General features: G+C 57.4%; 6 protein-coding genes across 6 annotated transcripts; 3 read left to right on the forward strand and 3 right to left on the reverse strand.

Annotated features, from left to right (window-relative positions):
- Positions 1 to 811: 811 nt before the first annotated feature.
- Positions 812 to 3943, forward strand: B0T15DRAFT_496406 (chloride channel; the record flags this gene model as incomplete). Its single annotated transcript, XM_062867176.1, has 7 exons — positions 812 to 1082; positions 1156 to 1547; positions 1609 to 2748; positions 2809 to 3141; positions 3215 to 3592; positions 3660 to 3770; positions 3881 to 3943. 7 exons carry the CDS (start codon positions 812 to 814, stop codon positions 3941 to 3943), a joined length of 2688 nt encoding a protein of 895 aa, XP_062717703.1.
- A 542-nt stretch (positions 3944 to 4485) lies between these two features.
- Positions 4486 to 5751, reverse strand: B0T15DRAFT_403102 (cation efflux family-domain-containing protein; the record flags this gene model as incomplete). The annotated part of the gene is made up of 2 exons (XM_062865189.1): positions 4486 to 5081; positions 5163 to 5751. 2 exons carry the CDS (start codon positions 5749 to 5751, stop codon positions 4486 to 4488), a joined length of 1185 nt encoding a protein of 394 aa, XP_062717704.1.
- An 824-nt stretch (positions 5752 to 6575) lies between these two features.
- Positions 6576 to 8152, forward strand: B0T15DRAFT_286743 (DHS-like NAD/FAD-binding domain-containing protein). The gene has a single exon (XM_062863646.1). The coding sequence runs from the start codon at positions 6703 to 6705 to the stop codon at positions 7906 to 7908; it is 1206 nt and encodes a 401-aa protein (XP_062717705.1). The 5' UTR covers positions 6576 to 6702; the 3' UTR covers positions 7909 to 8152.
- Positions 7937 to 8681, reverse strand: B0T15DRAFT_286746 (uncharacterized protein). The gene is made up of 2 exons (XM_062863647.1): positions 8181 to 8681; positions 7937 to 8123 (listed from the first exon to the last, which is right to left on the reverse strand). Exons 1-2 carry the CDS (start codon positions 8605 to 8607, stop codon positions 7966 to 7968), a joined length of 585 nt encoding a protein of 194 aa, XP_062717706.1. The 5' UTR covers positions 8608 to 8681; the 3' UTR covers positions 7937 to 7965.
- Positions 8682 to 8882: 201 nt separating this feature from the next.
- On the forward strand, positions 8883 to 15831 carry B0T15DRAFT_286819 (peptidase family C50-domain-containing protein). Its single transcript, XM_062863649.1, has one exon. The coding sequence runs from the start codon at positions 9040 to 9042 to the stop codon at positions 15418 to 15420; it is 6381 nt and encodes a 2126-aa protein (XP_062717707.1). The 5' UTR covers positions 8883 to 9039; the 3' UTR covers positions 15421 to 15831.
- Position 15832: 1 nt separating this feature from the next.
- Positions 15833 to 17305, reverse strand: B0T15DRAFT_286818 (uncharacterized protein). Its single transcript, XM_062863648.1, has 2 exons — positions 17128 to 17305; positions 15833 to 17051 (listed from the first exon to the last, which is right to left on the reverse strand). Exons 1-2 carry the CDS (start codon positions 17208 to 17210, stop codon positions 16304 to 16306), a joined length of 831 nt encoding a protein of 276 aa, XP_062717708.1. The 5' UTR covers positions 17211 to 17305; the 3' UTR covers positions 15833 to 16303.
- Positions 17306 to 20976: the final 3671 nt, after the last annotated feature.

The following is a 20976-nucleotide window of genomic DNA, read 5'->3' on the forward strand; positions in this document are numbered from 1 at the left end:
GTGCCTGGATCGATCCCATCACAATTTGTACTGTACCTCAGTTTCTCTGCTATTGCCGAATGAGCCGCGACATCGATGAGAGCACAGGCCGGTCTCTCGACTGCTCGTTAAATTGCTGCCTAAACGACCTTACACAACCAAGAACCGCCTCGTAGCACAGTGTAACTTAACACTGCCTGAGACTGCTTACACTACTCCGTAACTGCAATCACAACACGCCGCGGCATCTGATTCTTTGGATTCTTGGGCCAGGCATGCCAGGGTAAGACATTCCAGTGGGCACGTGGGGCCTGGTGCAGATCCGGGCAGCCTCACAAACCACCCGTGACCCCGGTCTCCACTCCGTTTCCGAAACCACTCGAACCCTCCGCTCGAGCCCGGCTTTAGGGCCGCTCTGTCTCCTTGCTGGTGACGCCGCTGGTGTTGGTTGTTTCTGTTTTGCGATCCGTCTGGCTTGCTGTGGGTTGGTTCTTCTGTCGTTCGAGTGCAGTTGTACGATACAGGATAACCGGAAGGTCCCACTGCCGTTTGATCGTTCCCTTGGGTCTGCCTGCCTTTCTGTTGCTTCCCGTTTCACCGAGGTCGAGGGCCCCGCTTGCGTCGAGCGATCGATGCTTCGAGAGACCTAAGGTTATTTAGTTCCCATAAGGTATATCCCGAGTGTGATTTATCCCGGGTAGCCGCAGGACTGGTCTAACTAAGTCTTGAAGGCCAGACAGGGTGACGGCATCCCGCGCCGCGTCAGCGACACAACGCGAACCTTCGCGTCTAACGAACCCGCTTCCTCATTTCGCCCCTCCACCAACCGCGCATGCCAGGAAGGAGACACGGGCCTCGTCTGCCCGAGGGCGCCGGCAACGATAGCAGCGAGGGCCAGAGCCAGTATCTCTCGCTGCCGAACTCGCCCACCAGCGTCCGACGACCGGTTGCCAACATGAGCAGGAGGCCTTCCACCGCCGAGCAACCCCCAGACGAGCGGTCGCCGCTCTTGGGGGTGCCGCGAACCTCGCACACCCGCCGCGTGCACAGCGCCCACGGCTCGCCGCGAATACCCCATCTGTCGAGGAATCAGAGCTACGCCGGTATGGCTGACCCTCTTCACCTTGTCACGGCTGGTACCGATCAACCAGGCTAACCGCTGCCCCGTCTATATAGACAGCATCAAAAGCATCCGCCACCACACCCGCGGCGGATCGTGGGGCACGCGCCTGATTCAGGCGCTGGCGGACCGCCAGGAGTCCTCCATGGCCGACTCCAAGCAGTTCGGCCCCGTCTTCCCCGACGACCGTGTGTGGTACGACCAGTTCACGTCGACCGACTGGGTGCACGACAGCATCGCCGACGCCTACCGCGTCAAGGCCCTGCGCGCCCGCAAGGACTTCTGGGGCCGCGTCTACGTGCTGTTCGACGGCGCCCAGGGCTGGATCCTGAGTGCCCTGGTCGGGTTTATCGTTGCCGTGCTGGCGTACGTGGTCAACGTGAGCGAGGCGACCGTGTTTGATTTCAAGGATGGGTACTGCACCAGGGGGTGGTATATCAATGAGAAGGTGAGCGGAGACTGCTACAGTGTAGACATGGACTTGGGGTCGTGTTGACTTGTCGAGACAGAAATGCTGCCCGCACGGCCCTTGCACCGACTGGCGGGACTGGGGCGAGGTCCTACAGGGGTTCCCATTTGGCGAGAGATGGACCGAATATGCCGTCTACATCGTGGCTGTCATCACGCTGGCCAGTCTGTCTTGTCTTCTCTCGCTCACCACCAAGACGGTCGTACCCTCGGCGTACCGACTGACGACCCTGGACGAGAACCTCGCCGCCGAGGCTGTCGCGCCGCAGCCAGAGCAAGAGACGGCTGATGGCGCAGGCAGCATCAGCCCCCGGCAGACACAACCGGAGAAGACGGCGGCCCCGCCCATGGTCTACTACTCGGCCGCCGGCAGCGGCGTTGCCGAAGTGCGCGTCATTCTTAGCGGCTTCGTGCTGCACGGCTTCCTGGGCATCAAGACGCTCATCATCAAGACCCTCGCGCTGATCCTCAGCGTCGCCTCGGGCCTGAGCTTGGGCAAGGAGGGCCCTTACGTGCACATCGCAACGTGCGTCGGAAACATCGCCTGCCGTCTCTTCCAGAAGTACGACCGCAACGATGCGAAGAGGCGTGAGGTCCTGTCCGCGGCGGCCGCCGCCGGTGTGGCTGTCGCGTTCGGCGCGCCCCTCGGCGGCGTGCTCTTTGGCCTGGAGGAGGTGGCCTACTTCTTCCCGGCCAAGACGCTGTTCCGGACATTCTTTTGCTGCATCACGGCCGCGTTGACGCTCAAGTTCCTGAATCCCTACGGGACGCACAAGATCGTCATGTTCCAGGTGCGCTACCTCGTCGACTGGGAGTACTTTGAGATCTGCAGCTTCATTGCGGTCGGCGTGCTCGGAGGTGCGGCCGGCGCTCTGTTCATCAAAGCGTCCCGCCACTGGGCCAAGACTTTCCGCCGCATCCCAGTTATCAAGGCGTATCCCCTGCTCGAGGTGGTGCTCGTGGCGTTGATCACGGGCTTGATCGGGTACTGGAATGTCTTTACCAGGCTCCCCGTGGCTAAGCTGCTGTACAACCTTGCCGCGCCATGCGACGATCGGGATAACAATCTTGAGAATCTGGGCTTGTGTCCGGAGGAGATCGGCGATATCCCGCCTATTCTCTCCAACTTGTTTGCCGCCTTCTTGATCAAAGGTTTCCTGACCATCATCACATTCGGCATCGTAAGTTTGATGAGAACCTTATCGCGGTCCAACATCCTTCAGAACTGACGGCATAAACAGAAAGTCCCAGCCGGCATCTATGTGCCGTCCATGGTGGTTGGCGGTCTGATGGGCCGCCTGATAGGACACGTCGTCCAGTGGATGGTGATGGCCACGCCAGACTGGGGCGTCTGGGGCACCTGTGGGAAGATGCCGAACGCGACCTGCATCCAGCCGGGGGTCTACGGTCTCATTGCCGCCGGTTCGACCATGTGCGGTGTCACGCGCCTCTCCGTCACGCTTGCTGTCATCCTCTTTGAACTGACCGGCAGCTTGGACTACGTCTTGCCGTTCTCGTTGGCTATCCTAGTCGCCAAGTGGACCGCCGATGCGATCGAGCCGCTCAGCATCTACGTAAGGCACCCCCCGTCCTCCACATTATATTATCTGTGTGTCACCCAATTCGCACTCTCTGACGGTTTCTCAGGACCTCCTTACGGAGATGAACTCATACCCTTACCTCAACAACAAGCACAAGCCCATCTTCACCTCGGACCTGGCCGACATCGTACCGCGCGTCCGCAAGGAGCGCATCATCGACATCACCAACTCGCCCGTCGTGCCGGCGTCGCAGCTGCGCATGAAGCTCGAGCTGCTGCACAAGGCCGGCGAGCTGGACGGCGGTCTGCCCATCGTGCGCGACGGCATCCTCGTCGGGCTCATCCCCGCACCCGATCTGGAGTACGCGCTCGACAACCTGCACGACGAAGGGTCGAGCTTGTGTCTGATGGCGCCTGTGCCGAGCATCGACGATTCGGATGATGGTGGACCGGACCCGACGGATTTCACGCCATATATTGATCCTGTGAGTCCTCTCCGTCTGTCTGCCTTGCTGTGGGAGTGAAGAGGGTTGCTGACGAAATATTGGCTAGGCACCGGTTGCGCTGGATATCAGATCGCCGTTGGATTTGGTGTACGAGTGCTTTGTGAAGTTGGGGCTGAGGTACATCTGTGTATTGCGGGACGGGAAGTATGCGGGCATGGTGAGCTCCCTCCCCCTCTCCTATACCCAACCTCTCTTCCATCTACCAAGTCGCTATACTTGCCCAAACCAACATGGGCATACGGTACTGACTGCAGTGGCACGCAACAGACGCACAAGAAGACGTTTGTCAAGTACATGCGAGAGCTGGAGGAGAAGGAAGGGCATCGCTGATTGTGCGCTTTGCTCTGCGCTGTCTGAGGCAGGTATACTACACATGCATGGTAGAGATTTTGCTTCGCCGTTGTTTCTTCCTTGTATTTGTGGGCAGGATAGGTGGCTGGGTTGGCTGACGGGGGCGTCCGGTCGCTGCATACCTATGTTAACATTGCATTTGCGCTTTCCATCTGCATCTTCCATTTCGATTATCAAGGAGGCTGTCGTCTGTTGTTTGTCAGGCATACATACATAGATACATGCATACATCTTGCATCATCTGCGGCGGATACACGGCATACATAGATACTTGAGCTTTGAGCGAGAACTGAAACATCTAATGATCTGATGGCTATGGTAATGGGTGGACATGTATTTGACAGTATAGATGTGTTTTGCCTCGCCTTTGAAGCGTTCTGCTTCGTTTCTGCTCTGACATATTTCTAGGGACAGCTAGACCATGCCAGATAGGGTATCGAAGTGGCAACTAAGCGCTTAGTGGGTGGTTGCGCAGGTGAAGGTATGGTTTACGGAAGTCGATATAGAACCGCGCGGGGTTTTCATTCCGCCTTGCGATGCTCATGCACGTTCTCATCCTCCGGCTCGGGACTCGACCGGGGACTCACATCCCCCCGGATGAACTCGTCAAACCGATCAGGGACGGGCGCCGTCTTGGGCACAAACCGTACACGCACCCTCCTGACGCCCCTGACCTTGCCACCGACCCTCGTCCGCACGGCCTCCTCCACTCCGCGCACGTCCTCCACCGTCCACGCACTCGGCACGCCCAGCTCCACGTCCACCAGATAGTTCTGTCCGGACTTGACGCCCGTTACGTCGCGCAGCTCAACCTCCTGCCCCTGTGACACCTCTTCCAGGCTCTTGCCCACCTGCCGGGAGACGGACGCCTTGACCTCCTCGTCGATCGACTTGTCCGCGAGCTCGTACAGCGCCGAGAGAACGTTCTGGAACCCGGCGCGGATGACCAGAAACGAGATGAACAGGCCGCCGACGGGGTCCAGCCATGCGGCCGATGTGAGGAAGTTGGCGCCCAGGATGGCGAGCAGCGTGACGATGCCCGTGAGCGAGTCGACGCGGTGGTGGACGGCGTTGGACGCCAGGACGGATGATTTGCGCTCTCGCGCTACTTTCATTGCTGCACAACCATAGGAGTTAGACTTCTGCAAAAGCTGCCGTCGTTGTTGTTGGTGGATGGGAAGGGGCGAACTTCACGTACTAGCATGGTACAACCACTCCTTCACAGCAACAGTCCCCGCCGCCAGCCAGGCGGCATGCAAACTCGGCCCGCCCACCGCCGCGTGGCTATGGTGATGATGTCCGTGGCCGTGGCCGTGCCCGCCGTGCTCCAGCAGCGCCGCGGCCGCGTCCGGCCCCAGGAAGAAGTGCGCGTACAGCGACTCGCAGCTGCTCATGCCCATGAAGAGGCCGCCGAACAGCAGCATGCTCGACACGCCCAGCGAGCCCAGGCTCTCGACTTTCCCGAAGCCCTGAGGGAAGTTGGCAGTCGGCGGCCGCAGGCTCCACGAGACGGTCGCCAGCGTCAGGATGTCGGACGCGAGGTCGGTCAGCGAGTGCCAGGCGTCGGCGACCATCGACTGCGAGTTGAAGGCATAGCCGCCCGCGCCCTTGGCGACGGCCATGGCCAGGTTCGAGTAGAGCCCGATGCGGGTGATGCGCACGCCGGCGTCGTTCTTGTTCTGCGAGGTGAGGTAGACGTTGTCGTGGTGGTGGTGGTGGTGATGGTGATGGTGATGGTGGCCATGGCCGGCATGGCCTCGTGTTTGCTGCTGTGTCCCGGTGCCCATGATGGTGTTGGTGTTGTAAAGGAATGTCGATCGTGGTTTCCTCGACGAGAGAGTGTCTGTCGCGGAGGGTGAAAGGAAAGGCGCTGATGGCGGCAATGGATGCAGCGAGCGTCGTAGCCGGCTTGTAAATGCCCGGGAGGGAGAGAACGTCTGGAAGATGCGCGGCGCCCCGGGTTGTGGGTGATGTGTCCCCGAGTGGCTAAATATGGAGGAGGGAGGCTCATGGCTCCGTACCCGTCTCGGATGGAGCCGTGACGCGGCAGGTGTCGCACGCAGCCGCACCTGCACCAGCGCGGGCCCCGGCGTGTGCCTGCACCCCAGCAGAGGCATCAAAAAACGAGCGTCCGGACCGGTCAATCAAGCCCCAAACGGGGACGTGGAAGTCGGTGACGTGGGCGACAGGTGCGTGACAGGGGAATCTGCTTGTCAATCGGCAGTTATTTGTCTTTGCAGTCAAGTTGCCTTTCTACACGATTTTGGCGGATCTGGAGTCTGGAGTTTGGGGATTTTTCTAGGGAGTCTAGATACGCGATAGAAGCCCGCACGTCATTGCCGGTTATAAAGGGCATGTCTGCACGCTGCAGTGGGCTCATCCGCTCGGCCTGGCAAGGCCCGACATCGCACCATTTTCCACCTGCAGAGGCCCGCAGAGGAATCCATGGCCGTGGGAATCGACAATTCCCGTCATCATTTGAGGGAATCTCAGGTTGGGTCCTGAGCACTGACCACTCAGCTTGTGCCTTGCGCGGTCAGCTGTGGACCCACCAGATCGGGACGATCAAGCTCCGGAGTCCGGGCCGCCGCCACTTTCTCCGAAGCCATCCATAGTCCATGACGAAAGCAACGCTCCGTTCCAGTGTGTTCAGCAGAGCCGCGTAAGCACCCCTGATTATCTCAATCAATTGGCTTCGAAACATTACGAACACTACAGAACCGAATGTTCCATAAAGAATGAGCAAGCCGCTCATGCGCATCCCCTACACGGGGCTGTTCCCGCCGCCCGCCACCATCCCATCCACAGCCAACTCCCTCCCTGGCGCTATCGCAGCTTTACAAGAGTTTCTCCACAGTCCGCCGCCCCGGGACCTGCCCCGTTCGACAGTGGTCTTGACGGGCGCAGGCCTTTCCGTAGCAAGCGGTCTAGCCGACTACCGCGGCGCCAATGGCACCTACCGGGTCAACAAGACATACCGGCCCATCTACTATCATGAGTTCCTCTCGAATCACGAAGCGCGCAAGCGTTACTGGGCGCGGAGTTTCCTCGGCTGGACGACGATGCGGAATGCAGCGCCCAACGCAGGGCACTACGCGGTGCGGGACCTAGGCCGGCTCGGCTTCGTGTCGAGTGTCATCACACAGAATGTGGATTCCTTCCATCCCAAGGCTCACCCTGAGATCCCGACGCTGGAACTGCATGGCTATCTGCGGTCGACCGTGTGTACGTCGTGCTGGACCGAGTTTCCCAGGGAGACCTTCCAGGCCGAGCTGGCGAGGCTGAATCCCCTGTGGAATGCTTTTCTGCAGGAAGCTATTACTACTGGGGCTCTCGAGACAGAGGACCCGTACGAGAAGCGTGCGCGCGGTATCAGGATGAATCCGGATGGTGACGTGGAGGTGCCCGATGCACCGTATACAACCTTTCGGTACCCTGCTTGCCCGAAGTGTTTGAGCAGTCCGCCGCCCCTGGCTGACGAGGTAAGGGGGGTGGTGGAGGTTGACAGCAACGGGGCCTGGAGCCCGACTAGCAATGCCGGCATCTTGAAGCCCGCCGTCGTCATGTTTGGAGAGAGCATCGCGAGTAAGGTCAAGCAGTCTGCCGACGAGGCGATTGACAGCGCTGGGAGATTGCTCGTCCTCGCGACGTCTATGGCGACGTATTCAGCTTGGAGGCTAGCCAAACGCGCTAAGGATAGGGGGATGCCAATTGCCATTGTAAACATCGGCGGCGTTAGGGGCGAGGATATCTTCTTCGCCGGTGTGGACCCTGATCAGACGGGCGGCCGCGGAGTGAGAGTCGAGATGTCCACCGACACCTTGTTGCCGGCTCTTGTCCAGGACTTGCGGCAGCCTGGGCTCCGGAGTGTGCCGCGCGCTTCGGCTGGCACCGCGCCTTTCCAGGAGAATGAAGGAGCTGTGTTCAAAAAGTTGTTACAATAGAACCAGGCATGATAAGTTAAATGGTGATAATCGTCGCTCCCAGGTGAAAGGATGCCCTCAGAAAAACCCTTGGCTAGCGAGGGTGCTCTGCACCGGCGCCCGCGCCGTCTCTGGCGCAGGAGGAGCATTAGGCTCCGGGTTCGGCGCCGGAGCCGTTTCGGGCTGCTTCTTCTGCTGGTTCTTTGCCGATTCCCCGCGCTCGATATCCTTCAAGACTGATGTATCCGTCAGCATTATCCCGCCCAGAGCTCAAGTTGTCAGGGTTTGCGGACCTTCCTCCCACACGAGTTCCCGGACTGGATCACCCGTGCCCAAGGCTTGTTCCACATCCACCTTTTCCCCCCTCTGGAGCTTTTCCACCACCTCGCGGAGCAGCCCTATCCTGACATCCGTCCGGCGCATGAAATTCCCATAGTCTCTCTTCAACGCGATCATCTGGATGGACATGGATCCGATAAACAACGACATGAGGATGAAGAATGTCGCGGGATTCCACCCTTGCTTGGTTTTGGGCCTCTTTTCCAGCCCTGTCGTGGACCGAGATCGCAGGGGCTTCGGCACGAGGGACTTCCAGAACGAAGGCTCTGCGACAGAGCTCACGGAGCGGGCGCCGACGGCCAATCGCAGAGGCCTTCCGAGAAGAGATCCTCGGCGCATTGGCGGTGCTAGAAGCGCCCGTGTAAGAGAAACTCGGCTCATGTTTGTATGACTGTCGGCGAGGAAGAGATGCGGGCGATCGGCTGGGACGTTGCAGATGCAATCGGAATTGGAAGCTGCCCCGGGTCGGAAAAAATGGGGACCTTGCATGGAAGCGGCCGCTCCCGAATTTCGGCATGGCAAGCATCGAAGTGGGTCCACTTCAAGGCTGTTGCCTGGACAACGAAGAGTGGCTCTTGTGACGTGGAGTCAATACCGGATTCGGCACTACGCTAACCGCTACTGGGGAAGCTGCAAACTGAACATCGAACCGAAACGGGTCGCAACGCGAGAGATTGACCTTGAAACTCTGACTTCATCGTTCCAAACCTCTCGTTTTTCTCATAAGCACTCCGGGTATTGCTGTTCTTTTGGATAATGTCCTTAGATACGGCGATGATATGATTAGGAATCAGCCCATTTAACACTTTCTTCATGGATACGCCACTCACCCAGGCTGACGCTGTGCGCAGCGCCGTATCGTCCGTCGCGACATGCTCGCCCGCGACATCCGCCTTGCTCAAAACCCTGCTACTTCCTAAGGACGAGACATCGACCGTCAACGAGAGCAACGCCCGAGCTGGCTCGAAGGCTGCGCACCCGGCTAGATCAAGAGCGAACACGGTTGCGAGAGGCCCGTCAAAAGGCGCCAAAGCCGCTCCGCCTGCAGCCGAAAATGGCTTGTCTGTCCGGGACAGGGCGGCACTGGCAACGCACGTTGTCAATGCCACGCTCAAGGCACTCGGAGAAGCCGCAAAGCCGACATCAGCCCCCGCAGAGCCCGCAACGCCCGCAAAGCGACCCGCCGACGAGCAGGACCTGGTCAAATCAGCAACGAAAAGGACCCTCCAGCGGTCGAGCTCGGTGCCCATGACGCCCCTGCAGCCCCGCTCGCTCAACCGAACGTCGACCACGCCGATTTCCCCCATGCACGCACGCTCACCGTCCAGATCGTCGACTACTGCAAACATCCTAGCCACTGTCGAGTGTGCCCGTGTGGCCCTGGCGGCCCTGCGCCAGTTAGCCGCCACGGGCAAGATCACTCTTGCAGAACTGCAACTCGAAACTGGGATGTCGGCGCTGGTTGGCAGACTGATTTCCCTGAACCTTCCAGAGCAGGCAATCAAAGAACTGCGGATACTGAAGAAGAGGCTGGATGGTGGCCTGGCTCCTGAGGCGAAGAAGTCAGCAAGGGTACACAATGCGGAGCCCAAGAATGCCGCCCACGTATTCTCGGATATTCTCGACTATGGTGAGGTGAAGGCATCGGGACCGAAGCTTCTTTTGGTTATCACAACGCAAATCCAGGCATTGCGGATTCTCGCAATGACGAAGAAGCCGTCAGCTATCGAGGCAGCGGTTCCATATCTCCGACAGGGCTACGCCTCTTCACCACTAAGCCTGCTGCGAACAGCAGTACATGAAGATGGGGCCGACGTTGGGAAAATTGCTCGACAGATGGAAACGGTTGCGCAGTGCCTCCTCTCACTCACTCCGAACGTGTCCGGCAAAGACGACGGCTTGGCACAGGAGTCTCGACTCAGCATCTCTCCAGCATCTGCGTTCGAGCTGCAGGCACTAGCGCTGGAAGCCCGGCTGCACTGGTGGGGGATGGTGAAGCACGAGGGCGATGCCGAAAAGGACATCATAACTCCATTGTCGCGATGTCTCAGCGCCTACATCCGGCGGACCTCGGAAAGCCCCAAATCCAGCTATGCTTTCTGCTCAGACATCTGCAACCGCATCAACAAGCAGCTCCACAGTCAGTCTCTCCATCCCTCGAGGGGGTCGAGGCTCCCCTTTGCCAGCATATGCCAGACGCTGCTCACCTTGGCACGCGATGCCCAACAAACACGGGACGCCATCATGTGGGCAACCAGACTCCGTGGAGCGATGAGCCCGGACGACGAATCGATCGCCAAGACGTGTTCGATTGCTGCTCAGTTGCTCTCGCTCCATCTGAAACAGCCGGCGACATACCTATCCGATGACCAGCTTCTCAAAGAGGTGGTCGCCGGCATTCAGGGTCCTCTGCGGGGAGATACTACGGAGCTGGACGAGCTCTTGACCAACATCTGCGCAGCCCGGAAAGCGGCCATGCAGGTCTTACTCACCGTGATCAGGGGAGATAGCGCCTTCCAACCTTCGCCGGCGATGAAGGAGCTTCTGGAGACATTCATTCTTCAATGTCCGCGGTTCTGCCTACGGTGGCTCGGCAAACCCCCCGGGCCCAAAGGCAGCACTAAGGACTACATTAGATACGAACAACGACGGCAGCTTATGTTGCAGTACCTTCAGCATATCCTTGACTCGGCATTCATGATCATCAAGTCTTGCTTGGAACAATCACGACTCTCGTGGGAGCTTATGGATTCCGTCCTCAGTGACTGCAACACGCTCTTGGAGTACACGGGGAACATAGGTGCATCGGATGTTTCGGCATCGTACTATGTCAAAATCTCGCATTTTTACTACTTACAATACAGTTGCCTGCGGCAACGGTCGGGCGATCCGAAAGACGTGGCTCCCCTGCGCGCCTTGCGCCGCTCTGTCGAGTGCGTCAAGAACCGGACGAGCGCGGAGAAGGAGAAGGCGCAGCTCATTCTGAAACTGGAGCGGATGGCGGATCTGTGTAGGACACTCGGCAGGGCGGAGGAGGCACTCGGTGCACTCCAAACCATCCGTGCCAGTCTGCTGGAAGATGGCATCCTGCAGTCGGTTGCAAACGCCCTCTCAACCGAGTCGCCTGCCGTCGCCTGGTTCAACAACGGAAAAGCGGATGCCCTCTCGCGTGCACTACTGGCTATCGCCAAGATGGAGCCTGTGTGGATCGACTGGACCGTGGATCTCTCCGAGGCGGAAAGGGCCGCGGCGCTCGAACACCGGCTGCGATTCATCGTGCTGAAGGAAGGGGCTAAGAACGGTGATGTCACATTGGAGCACCCCGTTGTCGACGCGCTACTACGGATATACATCCCCACTCGGTATCCTATCCGGCGATTTAGGGTGCTCCTCCTCCTGCTCTGTACCGCCCTGGGGGATTCTATCAGGGCTCCAGAGCTCCTTTCGGTCGTTAAGGACGCCGCACAGGTCGAGGAAAATGGTGACCTCCGCGAAGACTCGGGCTTGTTAGGATTTGTTCCGCACCTCAAGGCTCTTTACGACTCGTTGGCTGCGGCGATCCACGCATACCAAGACTATCAGGCACTGGAGCGCTCCATCTCGGCTTGGCGCGGTATTCTGAAGGCGTCGCAGGACAGCACAACCTTAGAGAAGGCGGTCGACGATGTTCCGGGTTTGTTAGGGCACCTCCAGTCCGTTGCGGACTTTCTTCACATGAAGGGTCGCGACGGCATGCTTGCAACCGTGCTGGAGCTGATCGCGGACCTGGCGCGAGTCGCGCAGGGACCAAGGCCAGAAGACGTTGCCGAGCACAGCTCTTGTCTGGCGCTGCAGTACACCAGCCTCGGCCAGTCGTCCAAGGCTGAGCAGGTGTTCCTGAACACGCAAGAGTATATCGGAGATCAACTCCGTGGCGAAGCTCTTGCAAAATTCCACCTTGCCTTCGCCGAGCATTCTCTTGCGCTCAACAATTTCCGGCAAGCCGATGAGCACCTCTCTCAGGCACAGTTGGCTTTGAGTACCGAGTCCGTGCCTCGGAGGCATGACAAGGTGGAAAGGAGTCGACTCATTGCAAACGCTTGCTACCTACACTCTCTCGTTGCCCTGGAACGCGGAGACTCTCACTATGCTCTGGTTTACTCCCGAGACAGCGTTCGCATTCTCTTTCAGGATTGGGTCAAGCTCGAGTCTCGACTGGTACGCCAGGCCTCCCCGGAACAAAGCCAGCTGGAGGATCACACCCTTGATGTCTCGGCGGTAGATCTCATGGGCGAAAACCAACAGCACAGCACCGGTCCTGAGTTCTGGAGGTTGTTTCGGTGCCTCTATCGCAATGTCTTCCGGCTCTCTTCGCTGTACGCCCATCTTGGCATGTTTCAGGAGACCATGTATTACGCGGAGCAGGCGCTAAAGATGGCGAAGATGGTGGGCTCGGAGTTCTACAACGCAGAGTGTGCCGCTTGGATCGGATCGGTCTCTTGGAGAGCCGCCAACAGTGCCAAGTCGCTCGAGATGCTGCAGCATGCTGCGGCTCTGCTACCTGACGACCATCAGTCGTACTCCGCTGCAACGCTCGCCTGCCAGATTAGCTCCATGTACCTATCGCAAGACAGGTTTGAAGAGGCAGGGCTTCTCCTTGCAAGGGCTGAGACCATCGCGCAAAGCCTTGCGACGGCCCCGGCCGCTGACGAGCAACCGGCTGATGCAGCGGCCAACGAGAACAAGACGGCAAAGCTCAGCACAGCTCAGAAACCGGCGAGAGGCGGGCGCAAGGCTCCTGCTAGGCCTGTCAGGCGGGCACCCGTGAAGAAGACCAAGGCGCCAGTCAGCACAAAAGCGGTGGCGGCTGCTGCTCCGAAGCCGCCCGCGTCGTCCGTGGAGAACGCTCAACTAGCCAAACTCTGGGCGTCGATCCTCGTTCAAAAAGCCATCTCCAAGTTGCGCCAGAAGGAGTGGGCAGCAGCCCAGGCAGTCCTCGCAGAAGCCAAGGCGGCCTCCAAGGCCTCGGGGCTCCTGCCCACTCGACACGTTGCCATGGCATCGTGCCTGGTGGGCATGAGCATGGAGCAGATGGCCCAGGATCCCGTGTTCTCCGTGATCCAAGATTCCACCATCTCCTTCCCTGCACTCGCGGGTTCCGACAAGGCTTCGCCAGCTCGCCCGTCCCCGCTGAAGGTCTTGTCACCCACCAAGAAACCACGAGGCGCCGCGCCTGCGGGTCAAGGAGAAGCCGCCAGGGAGACAGGTTCACGGCTCTACGTGGAGCACCTGCGCGAGGCTCATGATTATCTTCTTGAAGCGCACTCGATGGCAGCTCTCAGCGGGGACGCCAGCTTGATCCATAGGATCTCGGGGATGCTCCAGAATGTAGCTCTGTTCCTCGCGGCAACGTCAACCAAGGCCAAAGCCGCCATCCATTCCGCCCAGACATCGTACTCGGTCGAACTCGCCCGGAATCTCACATGGCGGCGTGAACGAAAGGCACTCGTCCAAGAAAAGAGTGCGCCCAAGACGGACGGACTCGAGTGGCCGCCCGCGCTGCACTCTGCGAGCACCCGACGCTCGAGTCTAGGATTCAGCGTCGACCTGCACAAGATTCAGCGGGACTACATTGACATTGTCCCGGCGTCCTGGAACGTGATCTCCATCTCTCTCAGCGACGGCAACCATGACCTCTGCATCACGAAGCTCCAGGCTGGGCAGACCCCGTTTGTCATCCGTCTTCCCTTGGAGCGGGCAACTTCGCGCGACGCGGACAGCGACGTCTTCGACTTCCAGCAGGGCCGCGCTGAGCTTCTCGACATCATCAAGCTGGTCAACAAGACGTGCCACGACTCCAGGGACATGACGGTCAAGGGTGCCAAGAATGCGTGGTGGGCCGAGCGCGAGGCACTGGATGGGCGCCTCAAGGATCTGTTGATGAACGTCGAGAAGATCTGGCTCGGCGGCTTCAGGGGCATCTTCTCGCAGCACATGCGCCGCCCGGAACTGCTGGCGAGGTTCCAAAGGGACTTTGTGACCGTCTTGGACAAGCATCTTCCCTCCCGACGGCAGGTGCGCGGGAAGAAGACAAAGGCCGCACAAACGCCTCGCGTGACGCTGGACACGAACGTGCTTGAGTTATTTATCGGCCTAGGCGATGCTACCCAGCCCGATTGCGACTTTGACGAGGAGCTGACAGACCTGCTGTACTTCGTTGTGGACATCCTCCAGTTCTACGGCGAGCGGAACGCCTACGACGAGATCCCCTTCGATGCGATCGCGGTCGAAACGCTGGAGGCCCTCCACGCCTACCACACTGCCGCCAACGCGGCCGAGGAGACCACTCCCAACGTACACACCATCCTCCTCTTGGACAAAGCCCTGCACATCTTCCCCTGGGAGTCCCTCCCCTGCATGCAAGGCCTCGCCATCTCGCGCATGCCCTCGCTCGCCTGCCTGCGCCGTCTCATCCTCGACCGACGACAGCGGTGCACCGCCGACAATGACGGATGGGATGCCGCTCCGGAAGGGGAGGGCCATCACGCATCCCTGAAAAAAGGCACCTACATCCTCAACCCCTCCGCCGACCTCGTCTCGACGCAATTCACCTTCTCCCAGGCCCTCGACACGCACTTACCCTCCTCGTCAGCCGACTCCTCATCGTGGAAGCGCATCATCGCCCGCCCACCGACCGAGGCCGAATTCTCCACGGCGCTCACAGACTCCGACATCCTGCTGTACTTCGGCCACGGCTCCGGCGCGCAGTACATCCGCGGCCGCACGATCCGCCGGCTCGATCGCTGCCGCGCGACCGTCTTGCTGATGGGCTGCTCCAGCGCCGCGCTGCTCGAAGCAGGCGAGTTCGAGCCGTCCGGCCCCGTGTGGAATTACATGATGGCCGGCTGCCCGGCCGTGGTGGGCACGCTGTGGGACGTCACGGATCGCGATATCGATCGGTTTGCCGCTGGTGTGTTGGAGGGTTGGGGGGTCTTGCCTAGGGGCGCTGTCAAACTTGATGAGCGTGGCAAGGGGAAGAGTCATAGGGGTGGGAAGGGAAGTGAAAGTGCGGTTGCAGCAAGTACGGGAGGTGGATATGGGAATGCGTCGCTTGTGGAAGCGGTTGCTAGGGCTAGAGAGGAGAGGTGCCGGTTCCGCTATGTCACGGCTGCAGCGGCGGTGGTGTATGGGATTCCGGTTTATGTGGAGAGGTGATGAGCTCGACTTGTTTGTGTAGTATTCTGTCTGTGTTTTTATATCCTGTTCTTTTGGGCTCTTTCTGGGTATGGTAGGGTTGGCATTAGAAGGAGGGAGGGAGATGGAGTTTTGTACTGTACAGTTACATGTACAGATGAGGTGAGTAACTACAAAGGATGGCGACTGAGTAATGACGCATTGGATGTGCTGTACATACAAAGTGAGCAGCATATACCTTGCTAGGTCGATTGTGTATACAGCCACGGGGTCAACGGACGCGGAGTCCTGGTTCATAAGCCTTGTTAGATGAGAGATAGACAGGAATATTGGTGTTGAGTCACGATTCATGTTTGATAATGGAAGTCTGTAATAAGGGCGCCGTTCTGAGGATGTTGTTGGATTAGCACCCTCCGAATTCAACCATGCCCGATAGGTCATCGTTATCCGCACTACAGCTAGCTACTTCTGGTGCCATCCTTCCTCTCTATCCTGCTCTTCGGCTTTTTTCAGTTGATACCGTATACAAATCTGTGGACGCCGCATGCTTTGACGATCGTGCCTCTGCTCAAACCTGGAATGCCACTATCGTAATCGCCCCTTCCCTAAGACGGGTAATAATTAATTGGGACTGACAACTTGGAAGGTATGGCCGACGACGCTGTTGCGACTTCCAGGTGACTGCCAAACACAATCTCCAGCCCAATTCCAACCATCGGCTCCCGGCATACGACATGATATCCTTAGCGAAGTTCCAGCTCTCCCGCCGCAAGACCATAAACCGACCATTAGGACATACATACGCGATACCTTACACCCTTATCCAAGTATCGGTCTCTCGTACGCTTTGCCTCCAAAGACCCGACGGGTCGACGCCGGCGACTCACCACCTCATCTTCCGCATTCAATCAGCCCATCGGCGCCACTTCAAGTCTCCAACTTCAAGTCGAACCCGCTTCTTCTCCGAGGGTACAACTGCCATCTCCAAACTTTCGAAAAGTACGCAATGTGCATTTGGATTCAGTTCTGGCGCCCAGTCTGCCAACACCACTTTTCCAAAGTCATCATACGCTGCGATGGGGGCCGTAACCTCAGGTTTTACCCGGAAGGCTGTGAACGGACAATTGGAAACAGAGCGGAACCCATTTGGCGAGAACTGCCCGACGCCCTGGACTTCCCGTGCTCTGCTACGTCGAGCTGCTGGGTCACTTGGAGGTGCCATCATTGCTTCACCGACAACCAGCACTTCGTGCGGGCATGCGCGACGTGCTGGCATATGCTGTGTGGCGAATGCTTTTGGATTAATTGGTCTCCCTCGCCGCATTTGCCAACTTGGCCAACCTGGCCAACCTGGCCTCCCGTAGCGCCTGTGTCTGGCGCAATGTCTGAGTCTTGGGCAACGTCCGAGTCTCCCGCAACGTCTGAGGCTTGCGCAGCGTCTGGGTCCCCGCCAACGTCTGACAGCAATGGAGGATATGGGAATCGGGATGCCGTGGGCGACAGGGAAACAAAGCCGCCGGTCGGTGCTCCTACTTATTGGAGGGTGTCCTAAGTGAACCGGGGACCGAGGGTATATTGGTTGTCGGCGGTCGAAACCGTGTTGAAAGCTTGAATACCTAGGTAGCGGAGGTATAATATGGGCGCCATTCTTCCTGTTCAATCCATCAAGGGTGTTTGCTATTAGCGAGAATGTTATCGATAGTTGACTGCTATTCGCGGCCATCTTACCTCGTCCTCATCCCCGAGTGCAAATGTGCAACCAGGCTGCACCGCACGAAGAGCGAAAGTTGAGCTAGGTGTTCTAGTTGCATCTGAGGGGGAGTCTAGTTTTCTTTTCGTCTAGGTTCTTCTTTTTGGATGGCAGCGAATCGTTAATAAAGGAGGTATTGATTCGGCGATCCACGAGACAAGGACCCCATGAGAAATAGTAATGGGATGTTAATGGGGTGACGCATAAGGTACCTAGCTCACTGCAGCTTTCCATCGTCCTAATCAAGCCTTAGCAACAAACTCAACAAGCTCATCAAAGCTCGTTGAAACAAGAGGTATTACCTTTTGTCAAACCGACCCGATTTCGTTTCGGTGATCATCTCACATCATGGCATGTTGTCGGGCGACTCAGGACTCAGGAGCATCATTATAGGTAGGCGCTGCTGTCCAGAGCCTGCTCATTTGTCGTTACTAGAGACAAAACGAAGCCTATGCTGTCGATTTACCAAATACTCGATTCTCCCCGTCCGACGCCGACCTCTTCTTCCTATTCGGTTTCTGCAACACAGATTCCTAGCTTGTTGACTCCACTTCGAAGTCTTCGTGGCTACGCAAAACCTACACAGTCTACACTCCTGAGTATGTGCAATAGTCAGCGGCACATGGTGCCGACGTGGCTCAAGGCTGCGGCGCTAGCTAACTCCGTCGACGGCTGCCGCTGCGCATGTTCGCCCGCGGGGCTGTTCCCCACTGAAGTATCATCTGAGTCGTGTGGAAGGAGACGGAGACTGCCGAGAACTATCCAGTGTATCCACTACGGTCAGTCGAGTTCTATTGGCGAGAGATTGAGAGGATCGAGGCAGAGTGTCAGTGATGAGAGTGAAGGCAAGATGGAATGTCGAGTGATGAAAATCAAGCAGTGATGGAGGATGATGGGTCTCTGAAGGGCTTCTGTTGATCTGCTGGTTGATTTCTAAATTCACCTGGGAGTCTACTTCACGGATGTTGGATATCCAAATCCCCCTTCTCCCCTGGATAACATTGAGTCTTCTGAGACACTCAATTCAACTGCCCCATCCCCCTTGCAATACCAATGCAACAATGGTCGCTGCCGGAAGAACAGGGTTGCAGGTTGGCAACACCTCAACAGCGGCATTGGCTTTTGCTCCATATCATCTCAGTACTGGCTCCAATTCCCATCAACTGGCACAGACAAGGACAGAAGTTTGGGTATATAAGGAAACGGAGAGAGAGTGCAAGAAAACAGGTGACGGAGACAAGTGACCTATAAGCATCGCCATTGACCCTACTAACATACCGTACCTACCGGATCCAACTAAACCACATATTTCGTTGTGGTGAATTTTTCGAACTCGAATCTTCAACAAGACTTGCGGAGTAATTCAGGTCTGTACTACGACGGTACAGAACCACAGGCCACTATTGAGTGAGTTGAATGAGGGCATGTGGCTCTGTAAAGTACGGGGGATTCATGACGTACCTAGGTACCACTTGGTAGTCGAATCGGAAGAGCTGGAAAGTGCGCATGCAGAAGACGGGATGCATCAATCACGAGAAGCATGGGAGGCGGCACTGGTCACATGGACAACAGCAGCACCCACGGGATAGTAAGAAACGATGAAAAGAAATAAGCCTTCGGCCTACCCTTTACCCCGTTCAACCAGAATCTGTCTCATCGAGATTGATAGATGCGTGACCAAATGCTTAAAGCAAATAGAGAGGTTCGGTACAATGAGCCGAACCTTGAATGAGACTTGAGCCCGGTATTACCCTATTGGCTAGGTACCTAAGTACATGTACCATATAGCATTGGGCCGGAGGGAAAGGAAGCGGGGGAACTCCAGCCTAACCGCCGTTCCTGCTTCCTCGTGCCTCGACTTTTCTTTTGCCAGTCTGCCAAAACTTACCCCGGCCATGTTGCAACTGTGAGTGGTTACTAGTATTCCGCAGGTTGTGTTGAGGAAAACCCCCGTTCCCCCTAGCCCCTAGGGTATGCCCATCAGCAAGCCGCTAGATTCCCTAATCCAGACAAGGTCGGGGCCAAAGTTGGACTGTTGTAGCCTTGACGCGGGGTCCCAGAGATTGAAATTTGCTTCTAAATGAACCTCACTACACCGGGGGCCAACCGAGAGAAGCAGGCCGGTAGCTTCAGATACTGCAACGGGTCGGATGTGAAACGGCATGGTCATAGCGGGACATGTTTGGGATATCAAATCTCCATCACGAGGGCGGCTTCAGGCTTTGTACCCTCGAATCAGAACTGGCATGCTTCTGACGTCTGGCTTCGAGACACTATCCAGGTTGGCGGGCAGAAGGCATATGTGAGGCGAGAGCTTGCTGCATCTCGGAGCGAGAGGTCCTCGTTGGATCATGTAGATTGTACGGACTGTAAAGAAGCTCTGACAGGAGCTGTGTGGCCCATTCGAGGTTGCTTTGCGCAAAGTGGACTGCGGGCTGTGTTGGCTGGGGACCAGTATCGATGACGGATAGCCTGACGTGGTAACCATTGGGGTCGAAAGCAATAACCGTTGCCAGAGGAATGCTTCCTCATCACAGTTATGCTAACTAAGGTATGGTTTGCTCTAGAGCGTATGATGAGACAGTCTGTGGGTGTCTCCTTGAGATGAGGTTAGTGCGGCTTGTTAAGACTTTAATTCTATCATCTTTCACCGTCCGCTCTGGTTGATACGGGATCCAGGATGGGTACCTAGCATGTCGGTTTAGTATACACGTTGAGGTGTAGGGTCGCATTTTCGTGGGGTGGGGGCTGCCGATTCAACCGTTGGGAGGTCTAACCGTCCTTGACGACCTACCTAGTCTGGGGTAACCCTTCTCGGCCGGAGCTATGGGCGTTGCTCAAGCCTGCTTTACTTGGACAGCGTCGGCCAACGCATGGAGAGTTGATGAAGCAAAAGCTGTGTAATCATGCATGGAAGCTGGGTACACTATATACCAGGTCTACATCTCCCTTCCATCCGAAGCGGGTAATTGTCGGATAGACAAGGGCAATATGCGAAATCGGGAAGCTGGTAATGTCGGACGGATCGAAACGAGCCGTGCATCGAGTACAGCCGGGGTCGGGGTCACACAGCAGAAGTGTTGCTGACCATACACCAGCATGACAACGACCTTCTCAGCAGCAGATGATGAAAATCTATGGCGTAAGTGGACATCGAGGCTGTCGGTCGGTGTCTTTAGAGTACTAGTAGATCAGAAGCGCCGAGGAGAAGCTGCCAATCTCGCTCGGTCAGGATACAGATGGGCACCTACGTAAGGTGAAGTACCTTAGGTAGTCAGAGAGTAATCGACTAGTATCGTCCGGAGACCTAAAAATGTCGATATGTACACATAACGTGTGGGTTGCTTGATGTTCTCCATTGTTGAGTCGTACGCAGTGAAGTCCGGCAAAGCGGGGCGTGCTCGGGCGATGAAATCTCGAGGTACCTAGTGTAAACGTCCTCGACGGGATTGGATGCCGTACTTACATGAAATTCGCCCGGTGGAGCACTTACCAAACCTGGAATTTCCTATAAACGGGCAAGTCGCCTGCACCTGCCTTATTCAGGATACGGACATTTTCCCCGTCAACTTCGCGCGCTGTACTGCTTTAGAACATCAATCATGGCGTCACGGTTGGGTTGCCGTCTGTATGTATGTACTGACTTCCAGGCTCTCAGGTCAAGCAAAACACATTTAGCTGTTACGGGTGAGCTGCTGACATGGGCAGGTTTGTCAGCCGGAGCTAATAAACCCCAGATGTCGTTCCGCCACCAGACGATCGATGATCGGCGAAACGATACCCGCGTAACCCACCGGAGCTTCGCGCTGCGATGTCGCAATGAAACA

The sequence above is a fragment of the Chaetomium strumarium genome (genome assembly GCF_033439665.1).
Source record: "Chaetomium strumarium strain CBS 333.67 chromosome Unknown B0T15scaffold_7, whole genome shotgun sequence".
NCBI classification, from domain to species: domain Eukaryota; kingdom Fungi; phylum Ascomycota; class Sordariomycetes; order Sordariales; family Chaetomiaceae; genus Chaetomium; species Chaetomium strumarium.